This window comes from Scomber japonicus, chromosome 7, assembly GCF_027409825.1.
Source record: "Scomber japonicus isolate fScoJap1 chromosome 7, fScoJap1.pri, whole genome shotgun sequence".
Lineage (NCBI taxonomy): Eukaryota > Metazoa > Chordata > Actinopteri > Scombriformes > Scombridae > Scomber > Scomber japonicus.
The window spans coordinates 36,650,519-36,668,018 of NC_070584.1; the positions used below are offsets into that span (position 1 = coordinate 36,650,519).

At 43.1% G+C, this 17,500-nt stretch overlaps 1 protein-coding gene and 1 long non-coding RNA gene across 2 annotated transcripts in view; both read left to right on the plus strand.

Annotated features, from left to right (window-relative positions):
• Positions 1 to 4,066: 4,066 nt before the first annotated feature.
• On the plus strand, positions 4,067 to 6,097 carry LOC128361646 (uncharacterized). Its single transcript, XR_008321595.1, has 3 exons — positions 4,067 to 4,151; positions 5,750 to 5,886; positions 5,967 to 6,097. It is a non-coding gene; the product is annotated as an uncharacterized LOC128361646 (long non-coding RNA).
• Positions 6,098 to 11,281: 5,184 nt separating this feature from the next.
• LOC128362377 (NLR family CARD domain-containing protein 3-like) overlaps positions 11,282 to 17,500 on the plus strand; it is a gene marked incomplete at its 3' end in the record, with an annotated part of 9,517 nt that continues 3,298 nt past the window's right edge. Inside the window, exons 1-6 of the mRNA XM_053323117.1 lie at positions 11,282 to 11,292; positions 11,993 to 12,097; positions 12,565 to 12,637; positions 12,799 to 13,027; positions 13,276 to 15,076; positions 15,187 to 15,360. Coding sequence (XP_053179092.1) covers positions 11,282 to 11,292; positions 11,993 to 12,097; positions 12,565 to 12,637; positions 12,799 to 13,027; positions 13,276 to 15,076; positions 15,187 to 15,360 — 2,393 coding nt within the window. The remainder of the gene's footprint in view (positions 11,293 to 11,992; positions 12,098 to 12,564; positions 12,638 to 12,798; positions 13,028 to 13,275; positions 15,077 to 15,186; positions 15,361 to 17,500) is intronic.

Below are 17,500 nucleotides of genomic sequence, written 5' to 3' on the forward strand. Positions count from 1 at the left end.
GGCCAAGTCTTTGCTACATCATATTCTTCTTTCAGTAGGGGTGTCGCCATTCTGATAAGTAAAAAGCTGATGTTTAGACCGCTTGATTGTGTTACAGACAGCCAGGGCCGATATGTAATTGTTAAGGGTATACTTACAGGAAAGGAGGTAACATTTATGAACCTGTACTGCCCCCCAGGTTATTCTCCTGATTTTCTTTCTAAGGCCTTTGCAGTATTTATGGATCTGGCCTCTGAGGACTCTTTTGTGGGCGGGGATTTTAATTGTCACCTTAATCCCTCTCTTGATAAACTCCCACCTGATATTTCTCCCCCATCTAAACGGGCTAGGGTGCTTTCTAATATATGCCATGACATTGAATATTCTGATGTATGGAGGCAGCTTCACCCTACTGATTCAGAGTTCACTTTTTTCTCGGCCCCACATAAAATCTATACTAGAATCGATTTAATTCTCATCCCCTCCTCAAAAATGTCTCTTGCCCTTTCATGTTCTATCGGCAACATTGTGTTATCAGACCATGCTCCCCTTTATTTGGTATATTCTTTCACTGGAGACAGAGCGTTGTCACGGCACTGGAGATTTCATCCCTATCTTCTTCGTGATAGTTTATTTCTTACTTTACCTCAGAATTTAAGATTTTTTATTCTATTAATTCATCTTCCACAGATATTTTCTACCTCTTTATTTTCTATCCTTTATTTTCTATCTCTTTATTTTCTCTTTATTTTCTATCTCTTTATTTTCTACCTCTTTATTTAGTGGATGAGTGGATGAATGGATGAATGGATGAATGGATGAATGGATGAATGGATGAATGGATGAATGGATGAGTGGATGAGGGGACGAGTGGATGAGTGGATGCCTCCAGTTAGACTGGTTGAAGCAAACCCATTTTGTTTTTGTGCTGTTTCTGGTTTTGTCCACCAGGGGGCAGCAGCTCTAACCCTAACCCACCAGGGGGCAGCAGCTCTAACCCTAACCCACCAGGGGGCAGCAGCTCTAACCTCAACCCACCAGGGGGCAGCAGCTCTAACTCTAACCCACCAGGGGGCAGCAGCTCTAACTCTAACCCACCAGGGGGCAGCAGCTCTAACCCTAACCCACCAGGGGGCAGCAGCTCTAACCCTAACCCTAACCCACCAGGGGGCAGCAGCTCTAACCCACCAGGGGGCAGCAGCTCTAACTCTAACCCACCAGGGGGCAGCAGCTCTAACTCTAACCCACCAGGGGGCAGCAGCTCTAACCCTAACCCACCAGGGGGCAGCAGCTCTAACCCTAACCCACCAGGGGGCAGCAGCTCTAACCCTAACCCACCAGGGGGCAGCAGCTCTAACCCTAACCCACCAGGGGGCAGCAGCTCTAACCTCAACCCACCAGGGGGCAGCAGCTCTAACTCTAACCCACCAGGGGGCAGCAGCTCTAACTCTAACCCACCAGGGGGCAGCAGCTCTAACTCTAACCCACCAGGGGGCAGCAGCTCTAACTCTAACCCACCAGGGGGCAGCAGCTCTAACCCTAACCCACCAGGGGGCAGCAGCTCTAACCCTAACCCACCAGGGGGCAGCAGCTCTAACCCCAACCCACCAGGGGGCAGCAGCTCTAACTCTAACCCACCAGGGGGCAGCAGCTCTAACCCTAACCCACCAGGGGGCAGCAGCTCTAACCCTAACCCACCAGGGGGCAGCAGCTCTAACCCCAACCCACCAGGGGGCAGCAGCTCTAACTCTAACCCACCAGGGGGCAGCAGCTCTAACCCTAACCCACCAGGGGGCAGCAGCTCTAACCCTAACCCACCAGGGGGCAGCAGCTCTAACTCTAACCCACCAGGAGGCAGCAGCTCTAACCCTAACCCACCAGGGGGCAGCAGCTCTAACTCTAACCCACCAGGGGGCAGCAGCTCTAACTCTAATCCACCAGGGGGCAGCAGCTCTAACCCTAACCCACCAGGGGGCAGCAGCTCTAACCCTAACCCACCAGGGGGCAGCAGCTCTAACCCTAACCCACCAGGGGGCAGCAGCTCTAACTCTAACCCACCAGGGGGCAGCAGCTCTAACCCTAATCCACCAGGGGGCAGCAGCTCTAACTCTAACCCACCAGGGGGCAGCAGCTCTAATCCTAACCCACCAGGGGGCAGCTTGGGAAAAACAAATATCTGCTTTAGATGTTTTTTGACATGATTTATCAATCTTTACTTTTCATGATTTGTGTTCTAAGAAAATGTAATTTCATCTGCTTGTATTTGTATATTGCTTGGCTGAGTTTGATCATTAGTTATTGATTATGGACAGAAGTGGTGACTGCTTTGTTTCTTTATTTGGTCAGTTCTCACGTTGCTGGTTTTGTGGACCGCAATAAATATTGAAACCATCAGTCAAGTCTTACCATCTTTAGGAGGGTATGCTACACTGGTGACAGGGTATAAAAGGTGCCAGTTTCCATCTGCCCTGGTTGCTGGTCAGGGTCAGGGTCAGGGTCAGGGTTAGGGTCAGGGTCAGGTTGGGGGATAGAGCCAGGACCCTCGAATGAGGAATCCCGGAGGTGCACTCTCCATCCTGTGGATGGACAGTCTCCCATCCCCATCTTCCAAATTAGGGTTCAGTAAGGTAAGTATATTTAGTTTAATTATATTTATTTTTTGTAATTATATAAAATATATTGTTTGTCTTAACATATATACTTTAAATTATGCTGGGGTCGCCTTGGGTATATCAAGTATGAATTCTATTTTTTGTCTTTTTGTTGTCTTCTTTTTTTTAGGTTTTTTTATTTTTTTATTTTTCTATTTTTTATTTTTTCCTTGTTTGGCTTCATGTAATTCCCACCCCTATTTTGTTTTGGTTAACCTGTAGTTCTTCTGTGTGTCTTAAGGTGGCGTTGCAACGTTTCGTCACGCATTTTGGGACTTCATCAGGCTGCCACTGCACACAGGTATGCCCCCTTTGTCTGTCTTCTGGAGAGATGTTGCTCCCTCAGAGGTTCGTGCCAAACTGAATGTTCGTGCTTGTTCGTCTCCTTCCTACCGTTAGTTTTAAATTTCGTGTCGAATTTTCCTCCTACTTGTTTTAGTATAGTACCCTTATTTTCCCATTCTAAATAACCAGAATGCTTTTTTAAACCTTTTTAACCATAAATATTATTAACCCCATGAAATTTGTATTTATTAAACTTTTAATTAATTTATTAACCCTTTTCCAATTTCCTTCTTCCCTTAGGTATTTCCGTTCCCGTTACTTAGCTTCCATCCTTCCCTATTCCTGTTTGCGTACCTCGTGTTTCTCTTGCCGTCTTCTTGGCTGACACGGTATTTGTTTATTTGTTTGTTTGTTTATTTCTTTGTTTGTGCCTCTCTTGGCTTTATTTGTCCTCTGTATGGGTTCTGCAGGATATAGATAGGGTTTGTAGTTAGGGCTAGGGTTAGGACTTAGATTAGGGTTAGGATTTAGGATTAGGGTTCTCCCAAACTAGGGTTATGGTTCCCAATTAGGGTTAGGGTTAGGGTTAATACTTAGGGTCAGGGTCAGGGTCAGGGTTAGGGTCAGGGTTAGGGCTACCACCGTCCAGCCGCTTATGGTCAACAGAGTTCAGGTTCACTCCGGATGAACAGAAGCAGTCGCCATGGTAACAGAGTCTGCTGCTGATGATCATGTGATGTGACATATAAAAGTGACAGAGCAATTGACATCAGATGGAATGGGCAGTTTTAAACAGATGTGTTTTGAGTTGTGATTTGAAAAGGGGGAATGAATGGATGTTTCTGAGTTGGGGTGGTAATGGATTCCAGAGACGGGGAGCAGAGCGGCTGAATGCTCTGCTAAACATCCGTTACACACATTTTAATACACTTTGCTTTTCAAATCAAGTCAGAGAGTTGTTGTTAATTCATGTTCCAGTGTGTGTGTTCATGTTGGTCCAGTTATGAGCAGCGTGTGTGGTTTGGTGCTTGTGTCTCAAGTGTTTTGGGGCCACAAACAGAATTTAGTTTAGTGCCACTAAAATCCTGGGGCGGCCCTAAGGCAACCCCTCCCTCTTCCTCTTCAGAATTTAATTTAGTGCCACTAAAAGTCAACCCCTCCCTCTTCCTCTTCCTCTTCACACTTTACTTTCACTTTCTCTGACATCGTGCTGCAGATAGTTTTCTCCGTCTGAAGGTAATGTAACCGACACTTTCTGTGTTTTTACACTTTAATGTCTCTTTGTTGGTGTTGTTAGTGCTGACTGCTGTTAGTTTAGCTCCTCACAAACAGCAGAAATCTGCAGTTTGGTTGTTAAAAATGAACTCAAACTAACGGCTGCAACCTTTCCGCCATCTTGTGTTTTAGGAGTGAGTGTGGAGCATTTCAAGTTTTATGAGACAAATCTGAGAAGTATGAGCCTTAAAAGAGATCTCATCATTGTGTGTCCAATGTTTGAGACTCACTCATTTAGTTTGAAACTCTTTATGAGTTTTTTGGAAGGATCCATCTGCTTTTATAACTTATAGTACATTCACTACAGTACTGTACTGAAGTACAATCTGCAGTACTTGTACTTCCTTTTCCTGTTACTTTATACTTCCTCTCCACTACATTACAGAGGAGATATTTGACTTTTTACTCCACTACATTTTTCCACAGCTAAGATTCAGATTTGAAATGTTGAAAGAAATGATCCGTCTATAAAATATGATAAAGTGTGAAGTTAGCCTCAGACATCAGTGTCTTCAGTATAACATCACAGCATCAATAAAAACACATCCATCAATCAAATGATCATCATTATAAAAGTGAGCATATAGAGTAACACTCACTGTTATTGATGAAACTACATAAAACAGTTAAAAGTTGCTCCAACATAAAGCTCTACATGTTAAAGCATCACACTCAGTTACTGTTGATACTTCATGTACATTTACTTCCAATAATACTTGTGTACATGATGGATGCAGGACTTTTACTAGTAATAGAGTATGTTTACAGGAAGCTATTTGTACTTTAACTGAAGTCAATGATGTGAATCCTTCCAAATGCTTCTAGAAGTCATGTGAGAACTGTGGGAAGTCCTTCATGCTGCTTTTACACGTCAAAGTACAAACTGTAATCTTTGGTCTTTGTTAGCATGTTCCAGGTCTAGATGCTGTTATCAAGAGTTATTAAACAGTGTAAACATCTGAATTACAAGCTTTCAGTAGAAAATGACTCAAATGCAACAACAACAATTTTATAGTAAAACACTTGAATGAATGAGCTGGAAGAATATGAGTATAACAGCCTCTATGTTACATATAAATAATGACTTTAATTAGAGTCCTTTACAGGAAACTTACAGACTCATTAAAAGTGAATATTAGGTGTTAGTTAAATAATGTTGATCATGGGGAAATGATAAATGTTGTATTGAAGGCTTGAGGTGAAATAAATTCCATCACAGTTGTTTCATCTCAAATAATCTGCTGCTGTTTGTTGCATAAAGTCATTTTGTGCAGAGACTCTGTAGTCGCTCTCAGTCCTTCTGCCTGTCAGTGAATGTAAATCCTCCTCCATGCATCATGTGTGCTGCTCTTCACTTCACTGCAGCTTCATGGCGCCATCTAGTGGACTGATAGTAGAAGTACAGCAGCTGATGGCAGCTTTCTCTGCCTCACACTGCTGTCTGGCTGCATTCACACTGATATATAACAGAGAATAACAGCCAATCACAGGAGGAGCAGCTGATATTTAGGATGTGACAGGAGAAATGATGTAAAGGATGATCTGTGTTTCCTCTCCAGATGAAGGTAGAAAGTGTGTGTGACTGATGTGGATGTGACTTCAGCAGCATGGATCAGAGTGAGGACAGAGAGGAGGGAGCCCCTCCCTCTAAAAGCTCTCTGTGTGGGGAACATGACAGCCAGACCAAAGCTCAGAGGTGAGATGAGGATCTCTAACTGTCCATCACTGTTCTCCACCATCATTATTCACACTCAAAGCTCTGTGTGTGTTGTGTAGAAGAACAAGGAGGCAGCACAGACCAGACTCTGCTGGACCTGGACCTGGACCTGGACCTGCACCTGGACCTGGACCTGGACCCGGACCCGGACCCGGACCTGGACCCAGCTGTGTGTCTATGAAGAGTGATCAGTCAAAGGATGACTTCATTAATTTTAAAGAACAACGTCCGGCTGCAACAAGGTAAACTGTCACTAAATATTAAATGTAACTGACTCAGTTTGTTTTTATTGAAGGTTTTTATCAAACTTTTCAGATTTGATCATAATTTAGAAAAACTGCTGCAAAATCAAACATTTTACTGCAATAATCCAGAATCTGTCCTGGAGGGAAGTGTTGGTGATTGAACCTGAACTCAGCTGTGAGTCCTTCAGAGCGACCGCTCCAAATATTATTATTGATTTTAAACAACAACGTTCATCTGATTAAAAGTAAATAGTTCTCAGTATTAAAATCAGGTTATTGGACAATATGAGTTCAAACCTCAATCAGGATAAATAGTTCTCAGTTGAATTATTTGACATTTGGATCATTTATTGATATTTCTGATCCATAATGATCCATAATGTTGGTAATTAGATCATTTCAGTTTGTTGCTGTTTTTATTAAAACTATAATTTCTATTGATTGATGATCATTTTATAGTGATGATGGACAGAGCAGATCAGTGTGAATGTTAGAGTGGGTACGAGGGCCGGGGCCCCTCATCACAGTTTACAAGAAATGTCTTTAAAACATCAGGAAATTAAAGATGAAACTTCATTGGTTGTGTTTAATGATTGCATCATTATTCTATGATATTTATTAGATATGTTGCAGCCACTGGTTTCACCACCCAGCGAGCACGCTGACTGACCCAAAACAAACACACCCACAACCTTTTATTCACTATACTGTATTAAAATGAGCCTCCACCCAAAATGTGTCTGAGTATCACTCAGCTCCTGTAAGCTCATTAAAAGTTGGTAGTTTCCTTCTCAGAGACCAGCAGCTGTGGTCAGCTTGGGTTCTTTTTTTTTTTTAAACTTGGTCTTTATTGCATTTTTTCACAGTGTGAATAACAGAGCTCCCAAAGGGAGGTAACACAGACAGACAGAAAAGAAAAAACAAAAAAACAAAAAAACAAAAAACAAAAAACAAAAACAAAAAAGAACAAGAAACAAGTTGGATTGTCAAGCTTCTACAAACTGTTCCTGTGTTTCAGTATGGTAGTCCTTGGTCTGTCGTTTTCTTGACATTGTTCTTCTTGGGTCTTTATCTTTTGTGTCAATAGTTCCATAGCATAAATTTCGCTCACAATTCTCAACCAGTCATCTAGTGTTGGAGGGTCCGGCTTACACCACCCTCTCGTGATTGCCTTCTTACAAGCTGCTAACAAAATTTTCAGTAAATAGCTGTCCTCTTTCAATACAACATTCTCCGTCATATAGCCAAAATATAGTAACATACAAGACTTAGGTATATCATAGCCCAGAATCTCAACAATAACAGGGTGAACATCATTCCAGAACTTTACAATTTCAGGACAAAACCAAAAAACATGAGAATGATCTACATTTATAGCCCCACATTTTCTCCAACACTGTTGAGATACTGAGGAATATTTACTCTTGATTTTGGGTGTGATAAAGAATCTTATTAGGTTCTTCCAGCAATATAATCTCCACACACGCGATGACGTAGTTGATTGTTGTGTTCTCCAAACATGCAACCATTCATCCTCAGAAATTTTCTCACCCCACTTCAGTCTTATATATGAGGTTGTATTCCCCCTTTTCTCCATTAGGTGGCCATAGACTGTAGATATTGTTCTGTACCTCTTAGATTTATAGATTCCAATTATGATATTGATTATTCCATTATCCAAATTTACAGTGTGTTTTATTACTTTGTCAAAATAATCTCTTAGTTGCAGGTATCTAAATAGGTCTTGGTTACTTAGCTCATACTTTTGTTTAATTTCTTGAAAACTCATGAAATTCCCATTTTTCATTACAGTACACATTGCCGTTATTCCATTTGGAATCCATTGTTTAAACCTCTGGTCTAGCGAGCTGGGGATAAAACACTTATCATAGGCTATCCATCTCAGAAGTCTAAGCTCTTTCTCTAGTTTATATTTTTGTGTCAAATTAAACCATGTTTTTAATGTAAATTGAGTAATACTATCCACTTGTTCAATTATTTTCATAGTTTCTTCCCTATCTCCAATAAGGCTTCGAATTTGTCTTCCTTGTATAAATTGTTCTATATTTTTCCATTTTGCCATATAATCTTTGTCGCACCAGCAAAGTACCGGTCTAAGTTGTGCTGCATGGAAGTACTCCTTAAGGTTTGGCAGTGCCATACCTCCCGTTTCCTTACTAAGCTGTAATGTTTCATATTTAATTCTTGGTCTATGGCCATTCCATATAAACCTTGAGATGGTCTTGTCCCATGCTCTGAACTGTTTTTCCGGTATCTGGACCGGTAAAGACTGAAATAGGTAGAGAAGGCGGGGGAGAATACTCATCTTGATGGTCTCTATGCGTGAACCAATATCTAGTGGAAGGACGGCCCACCTATCCATATCATCCCGAATTTCCTTGTCCATTCTAATGTAGTTAGCTTCATATAATTCATCCATTTTCTGTGTTAGGGTGACCCCAAGATATTTCATTTTTGTTGTTTTAGTCCAATTCAGTTTGTATTTTTGTTTTATATTTTGGGATGGAGTGTAATTGAGCGTTAGGATTTGTGTTTTAGTGAAGTTAAGCTTATATCCAGAACAGAAGCCGAAAGTCTCTAATTGATTGATTAATATGGGAATAGACTTGTCAGGGTCCTCTAAAAAGCCGATCACGTCATCCGCAAAAAGGCCAATAATGTGTTCTTCTCCCCCAATCTTTATCCCTTTGAGATCCTTGTTCTGCCTGATTGCTTGTGCCAGGGGCTCTATGAAGATGGCGAACAAAGTTGGAGAAAGACAACAGCCCTGTCTGGTTGATCGCTCCAATGATATGCTTCCAGTGAGACTACCATTAATTTTTATCCTAGCAGTTGGCTTTTGGTATAGTGTCCTAATACATTGAATAGCTTTGTCATTAAGTCCAAATTTACCAAGTACCTGATATAAAAAAGTTCAATTAACACTATCGAACGCCTTCTCTGCATCTAGGCCTATCAAGGCTGCGGTAGTATGTTTATTCTGGATGTGATTAATAATGTGTAGGGTTCTTCTTGTGTTATCATGGGTTTGGCGCCCCCCGATAAAACTGGTCTTATCTTCGTCTATGATGTCGTTAGTGAAATGTTCATATCTTTTCGAAATAATTGAGGTTTACAATTTATAATCCACATTGAGTAGTGATATAGGTCTATAATCTGAACAAGTCTCATTGTTGCTTTTCTTAGGGATCACAGATATTATAGCTTCCTTCCAGGATGGAGGGGATTCACCATATTCAAGAGTGTGGTTAAATGCTGCTTTGAGTAGTGGTATGAGTTGTTCATCGAATACTTTATACCACTCGGATGGTAGGCCGTCACTTCCAGGAGATTTGCCGTTTTTTAGTTTATTAACTGCTTTTTCTATCTCCATTTTAGTAATGGGAGAGGTCAAAAGATCATTCTGTTTTTTCCCAATAGAAGGTAAATCTAGGTCCTCAAGAAAATCTATCATCTGGTCTAAGTCGGCAGAGGGTGGTCTCTATAATAGTCCATGAATTTGGTTTCAATCTCTTTAGGTTCATAGATTATCTGATTTGTATTTATATCCCTTATCTTGTGAATAGTCCTGTCAGCCTGTTGTTTTTTTAACCTTTTTGCCAGCAATTTTGTTGCCCTCGGTCCATCCATCCATCCATCCATCTTCTTCCGCTTATCCGGGGTCGGGTCGCGGGGGCATCAGCCTAAGCAGGGAAGCCCAGACTTCCCTCTCCCCAGCCACTTCGTCCAGCTCTTCCCGGGGGACCCCGATGCGTTCCCAGGCCAGCCGAGAGACATAGTCTCTCCAGCTTGTCCTGGGTCTTCCCCGGGGTCTCCTACCGGTGGAATGTGCCCTGAACACCTCACCAGGGAGGCGTCCGGGAGGCATCCTAATTAGATGCCCAAACCATCTCATCTGGCTCCTCTCGACGCGGAGGAGGAGCGGGTCTACTCCGAGCTCCCTCCGGATAACTGAGCTTCTCACCCTATCTCTAAGGGAGAGCCCAGCCAGCCTACGGAGGAAGCTCATTTCGGCCGCTTGTACCTGCGATCTTGTTCTTTGGGTCACGACCCAAAGCTAATGACCATAGGTGAGGGTAGGAACAAAGATCGACTGGTAAATCCAGAGCTTTGCCTTTCGGCTCAGCTCTCTCTTCACCACGACGGATCTGTGCAGAGTCCGCATTACTGCAGACGCCGCACCGATCCGCCTGTCGATCTCCCCCTTATCAGGGGGTCCGATACCCCGTACTCCTGGAGAACCCCCCACAGGATCCCCCGAGGGACACGGTCGAATGCCTTCTCCAAGTCCACAAAACACATGTGGACTGGTTGGGCAAACTCCCATGCACCCTCAAAGATCCTGCAGAGGGTGTAGAGCTGGTCCACTGTTCCACGGCCCGGACGAAAACCACACTGCTCCTCCTGAATCCGAGGTTCAACTACCCGACGGACCCTCCTCTCCAGCACCCCCGAATAGACCTTAACAGGGAGGCTGAGGAGTGTGATTCCCCTGTAATTGGAACACACCCTCCGGTCCCCTTTCTTAAAAAGGGGGACCACCACCCCAGTCTGCCAATCCAGTCTGCCGGTACCTGTCTGCTGCCTCCGGAGTCCTACAGGCCAAAAAGGACCTATAGGACTCCTTCTTCAGCTTGACGGCATCCCTCACCGCCGGTGTCCACCAGCGGGTTCGGGGATTGCTGCCCCGACAGGCACCGACCACCTTGCAGCCACAGCTCCGGTCAGCCGCCTTAACAATGGAGGCACGGAACATGGCCCACTCGGACTCAATGTCCCCCGCCTCCCCCGGTACATGGTCGAAGCTCTCCCGGAGGTGTGAGTTGAAACGCTCTCTGACAGGAGACTCTGCCAGACGTTCCCAGCAGACCCTCACAATACGTTTGGGCCTGCCAGGTCTGACCGGCATCCTCCCCCACCATCGGAACCAACTCACCACCAGGTGGTGATCAGTTGACAGCTCCGCCCCTCTCTTCACCCGAGTGTCCAAGACATGCGGCCGCAAGTCCGACGACACGACTACAAAGTCAATCATGGAACTGCGGCCTAGGGTGTCCTGGTGCCAAGTGCACATATGGACCCCCTTATGCTTGAACATGGTGTTCGTTATGGACAATCCGTAACGAGCACAGAATCAAATCAGTGCTATGTGTGCTCCCTGGATTTGGAGCTCCACTCCTTCGGGGAGGGAGAGGTGACTTTGAAATAGTTCCTCCACAAACTCGACGACAGACGCTCCCTCTTTTCCTTCTGGTACTCCGTAAATTCTCATATTCGACAATTTTGTCTCGCAGGGCCGCGTTTTCTCTCACCGTCGTGTGTTAACCACATCAAACAACTGCAGGAGAAGCAATAGTATCACTAACAGGCTGAAGGACTGTCAACAGAAATGTCTGCAGAACAGAGAATTATCCAGACAGCTGCTCATCATCACAGCATCTTTAATAAAGACCAAACATTTTATTGACATGAATTCATTTGGCAGATGCTTTTATCCAAAGAGACGTCCAAATGAGGTTCAATCCAAGACAGTAGATGAAGGAGAAGCCTTAGACAATAAGAACCCAACACTCATTTACCACCAGATGAGATTTAAGGAGTTCATGTCTCTGAGTGTCAGCTTCACCCCTCCAGGTGCTGCACACTGCACTGAATACAGCTCTACTCATACAGTTAATCATGTTTAAGGTTAACAGTGAATTCATATGAAACTACCTGGATACTACTGTGTTGTGTACAGTAGGTGTATTAAATCACTGACAGATTTAGTGTCAGTGTGTTCTGGGTGCTGAGCAGAATTTATCTTGTGTTTCTATCAGGAGGAAGCTGGACCAACCTGAACCCAGCTGTGTGTCTATGAACAGTGATTGGTCTATGGAGCATCCTTGTACCTTCAAAGATGGACGCCACTCTGTTGATCACAGGTGAGGATTTCAAACAGATAAAAACATAATGATGTTTTCATCAGACTCTTATCAAGTCTCCTGTTTTTAAACCTTTATTGACTCAGACAAAGTTCCCTGAGCAGCGTTCACACTCACACAGTCAGACACATTGACACTGGGAGCTGCCCAGTACAACCAGTCTCATACAACCACACACTGGTTGTAGCTGCCTTCAGCAGTGTGCAGTGAGGGAGGCAGAGCTTCATGGAGGGTTGGTGAGAGCTGTTGGGACTAAACCAAAGTGACTCTGAGCTGAAAGCTACAAACAGACTGAGCTGTTGATTCTCAGTGGGATCAGCAGGACTAGTAAAGCTTTACCACTACAGGGAGTCATCTGATTCTCTGTTCACATCCAAATATCACTTGATGGACCTTTAGCTTGTGTTTGTCTCTGTGTGGACAGACATAATGTGAGCTCATTCTTCATGATTCCTCCACAGAGTGGACCAGGAGAGCTCAGAGGTTCCCAGTGGTCAGTCTACCCAGCAGCATCAAACACAGCTGGACTCCATATTTATGGTCTGTACATGTACAACAACTACTTTTACATCTATTGTGTTCACAACCATCTCCATGCTGCACTTTGTAGACCAGTGGATTGTCAGTGTGTCCAACATGGATCTGATGTTTGCTTCATGATGTTAGTTTGATTGTGTCATTCATATATTATTCTGTTCCAGCTGCTGGAGGAGAACATCGTCACTTTTGTGAAGAACGAGCTGAAGAAGATGCAGAAGCTTCTGAGTACAGATGACCCAGAATGCTTAGAGAGCCAGAGTGAGGATGAGGAGGTGTTGGACGGTGAGGAGGAAGAGCAGAGGAGGAGCAGCAGAGATGCATTTCTGAAGATCACAGTGCACTTCCTGAGGAGAATGAAGCAGGAGGAGCTGGCTGACTGTCTGCAGAGCAGTAAGAGGATTTTAACAGATTTAACATGATGGAGAGGAAATGGAGGCAACATGGGAGAGGTTTATATTTCAAACTCTGCTGTAAATATGCTGCACACATCTGCATCAGATCAGAGGCTGTTTGTCCACAACTGATGAGCTGAATAGATTTCATAGTGAGGAAAATATAAACATCTGCAGTTTAATGTTTGCATTCTACCAATTTACTGTAGAATCACCTGATTGATTTCATGTTGTTTGTTCATTCAGGAACTCCTGCTGGCAGGTGTCAACGTAAACTCAAGTCTAACCTGGAGAAGAAGTTCCAGTGTGTGTTTGAGGGGATCGCTAAAGCAGGAAACCCAACCCTTCTGAATGAGATCTACACACCGCTCTACATCACAGAGGGAGGGACTGCAGAGGTCAATGATGAACATGAGGTCAGACAGATTGAAACAGCATCCAGGAAACCAGACAGACCAGAAACAACAATCAAACATGAAGACATCTTTAAAGCCTCACCTGGTAGAGATGAACCAATCAGAACAGTGATGACAAAGGGAGTGGCTGGCATTGGGAAAACAGTCTTAACACAGAAGTTCACTCTGGACTGGGCTGAAGACAAAGCCAACCAGGACATACACTTCACATTTCCATTCACTTTCAGAGAGCTGAATGTGCTGAAAGAGAAAAAGTACAGCTTGGTGGAACTTGTTCATCACTTCTTTACTGAAACCAAAGAAGCAGGAATCTGCAGGTTTGAAGAGTTCCAGGTTGTGTTCATCTTTGACGGTCTGGATGAGTGTCGACTTCCTCTGGACTTCCACAACAATAAGAACCTGACTGATGTTACAGAGTCCACCTCAGTGGATGTGCTGCTGACAAACCTCATCAGGGGGAAACTGCTTCCCTCTGCTCGCCTCTGGATAACCACACGACCTGCAGCAGCCAATCAGATCCCTCCTTGGTGTGTTGACATGGTGACAGAAGTCAGAGGGTTCACTGACCCACAGAAGGAAGAGTACTTCAGGAAGAGATTCAGAGATGAGGAGCAGGCCAGAACCATCATCTCCCACATCAAGACATCACGAAGCCTCCACATCATGTGTCACATCCCAGTCTTCTGCTGGATCACTGCTACAGTTCTGGAGCATGTGTTGAAAAGCAGAAAGGGAGGAGAGCTGCCCAAGACCCTGACTGAGATGTACATTCACTTCCTGGTGATTCAGTCCAAACTGAAGAACATCAAGTATGATGGAGGAGCTGAGACAGATCCACACTGGAGTCCAGAGAGCAGGAAGATGATTGAGTCTCTGGGAAAATTGGCTTTTGAGCAGCTGCAGAAAGGCAACCTGATCTTCTATGAATCAGACCTGACAGAGTGTGGCATCGATATCAGAGCAGCCTCAGTGTACTCAGGAGTGTTCACACAGGTCTTTAAAGAGGAGAGAGGGCTGTACCAGGACAAGGTGTTCTGCTTCGTCCATCTAAGCCTTCAGGAGTTTCTGGCTGCTCTTCATGTCCATCTGACATTCATCAAGTCTGGAGTCAATCTGCTGGAAGAACAACAAACAACATCACAGAAGTCTGAAACTAAACAAGAATCTGCAGAGACACGTTTCTACCAGAGTGCTGTGGACGAGGCCTTGAAGAGTCCAAATGGACACCTGGACTTGTTCCTCCGCTTCCTCCTGGGTCTTTCACTGCAGACCCATCAGACTCTCCTACGAGGTCTGCTGACACAGACAAGAAGTAGTTCACAGACCAGTCAGGAAACAGTCGAGTACATCAAGAAGAAGATCAGTGAGAATGTGTCTGCAGAGAGAAGCATCAATCTGTTCCACTGTCTGAATGAACTGAATGATCGTTCTCTAGTGGAGGAGATCCAACAGTCCCTGAGATCAGGAAGTCTCTCTACAGATAAACTGTCTCCTGCTCAGTGGTCAGCTCTGGGCTTCATCTTACTGTCATCAGAAGAAGATCTGGACGTGTTTGACCTGAAGAAATACTCTGCTTCAGAGGAGGCTCTTCTGAGGCTGCTGCCAGTGGTCAAAGCCTCCAGAACAGTTCTGTAAGTACACAGATAGTTTGATTTATTCATCATTATTTCAATATTTTTCTGTCTTTTAAAAAGTAAGTAACTTCTTGCTTGTCATCTTTTTCTTTATATTTCCTTTCCAGGTTGAGTAACTGTAACCTGTCAGAGAAAAGCTGTGCAGCTCTGTCCTCAGTTCTCAGCTCCCAGTCCTCTAGTCTGAGAGATCTGGACCTGAGTAACAACAACCTGCAGGATTCAGGAGTGAAGCAGCTTTCTGCTGGACTGGAGAGTCCACACTGTGGACTGAAGACTCTCAGGTCAGGATTCATCAACCTTTATAGTTTAGAATACACCTATAATAAAGTAAATAATCATACGCTCTTGTTTTCTTCATCTGTCAACCAAAAGGGGAAATAACTAAACAAATGAAGCAGTTTCTGACCAAAAAGGTGAAGGCTGAAGCATTTGCTCATAACACCGACCCTACCCGAGTCTTTAGAGTAGATCCCAATGTACATAACAAACACAAACATTTATAACCTTCAGAGGATAAACATTAAACCTGTGTAGGATTGTCTCTGCTGATGTGATTTGTCAGACCATTTCTTTCTAAACTCCAGCAGCAGAGAAATTACTTTCTATGCAGATTTTTATTGTTTTCTTTTGTTGTTGAATTATTAAACACCACTGATGAGTTCACAGATTTCTAACATCTCATTGGACCAGTCTGTAAAATGAACAGTCATGTGATAATTAGCAGATAATATTATTTGAAAGTTCTTAGAAATTGCCCCTAAATGTACCTCACATATCATGGCATTTAAGTGAGCTGTTGCAGGATCATTTCCATGTAGTTTCTGTCTTGTACACCACAGTAATCAACAATCAAGATACTAGTTGAACATTTTGAAAGTCTAATTTCTTGCCTGCTTATGTCCTACTTTTACACCTTCAGTAACACAGTGATGCTTCTATAAAGGGTTAGGGTTAGGTCCATCACAGTGTTTGTTGGCCAACCAGTGGTTCCACTCGATGAATCTGAGCTTCATCTTCAGAGCTGTGGGTGTTCGGTTCCCTCTGGAGCCGTATCTGTTCTCCTTATAAGTATGCCAGGCTCTCTCAGTGTGTATGAGACGCTGTCTGTAGATGCTCAAAGTGTCTCTGATGGTTGACTTGATAATAGATGTAAACTATTTATTTTGAGCCTCAAAATGACTAAAAAATAATTAATTTTAACCTGATACAGTTGAACATCCTTAAGAATACTGCAACTACAATAATGAGTTCTTTACTTCCTATTTTATATTATTTCTAATATAAAATGTTCTTTCTCCCATCACACATACTGATGATTCATAAATTACACATCTTTGTGTTTCTACTTCACATTTTCCTGAAGAAAACTTGCTACTACCGAGAGAAAAGACATAGAGTTACGTCACATATATTACGTTACGTTGAGTTATATCACATATATTTCACAAAAAGTATCACTGCTGCAGACGCTAAGGAGAGAGAAGCATCATGGGAGAAAACTGCTGCTGAGTCAGTGTTTAAGTTTTAATGCACCACTCCACTGACTTAACATTCCTCTTTTAAAATTGTAGCATACAGGTGAAAAAGTGGTGTAACGTATTTGGAAGCAGTTAAAAATGAAATAAGACAAACATAATTCAGAAAGTAAGGCACATTTTGCTGCGCTATGATTGAACCTCGCTTTGATTTTATTCATAGTTGACATAGGCTCATTAACAAAGTCAATATTAATTCAGTGTCTATTTCAACATGTAGTAATTTAAACACAATGTCCTCTCATCTAATGTCCGGCTTAGTAGATTAACATTTTACACTATTTTAACACTTTCATTTAACACAATTTTACATATATGATACATATTGGAGTCATTAGGCCAGATGCAATAATATGTTCGTATTTTTCTTCTTAAATCTGTCGTACTTTTTTCGTGAGGTGGAATTTACGAGTGTGCCACGTCTGATTCACCAAACACTCGTATCACCAGGAGACAGTCGTAAATGACCTTCGTAAACATGATGAATCCCATCTGTTCTAAATGAACGCGCGTTCCAGAGAATAGTAAATTAACATGAATGACGTCCCCAAAATACCATTTAAGGTCAGACTGAGGTCCCGCTCTCAGAGACAGATCAACAGGAACACAGATTATTATTTAGTGTTAGTGGAATTAAAGGTTTAGAGAAAGACAAAGAATGAGTAAAAATGAGCCGTGCTGTGAACGCTGTCTCAGCTGTTGCACCGTCAAAGAAATAAAAATAAAATTGACTGAACATGAATTATGCCAGGTGATGTCATCAGCCAGGGAGTTAAACTATTACTTCCATAAGCAATATTTCAATTAAATGAATAAAAGTTATTAATAAATAGTCAGTTTATATTGTGGAAAAGTAGCTGTGGACGAGTCGCTTTGTAGTTTCGGC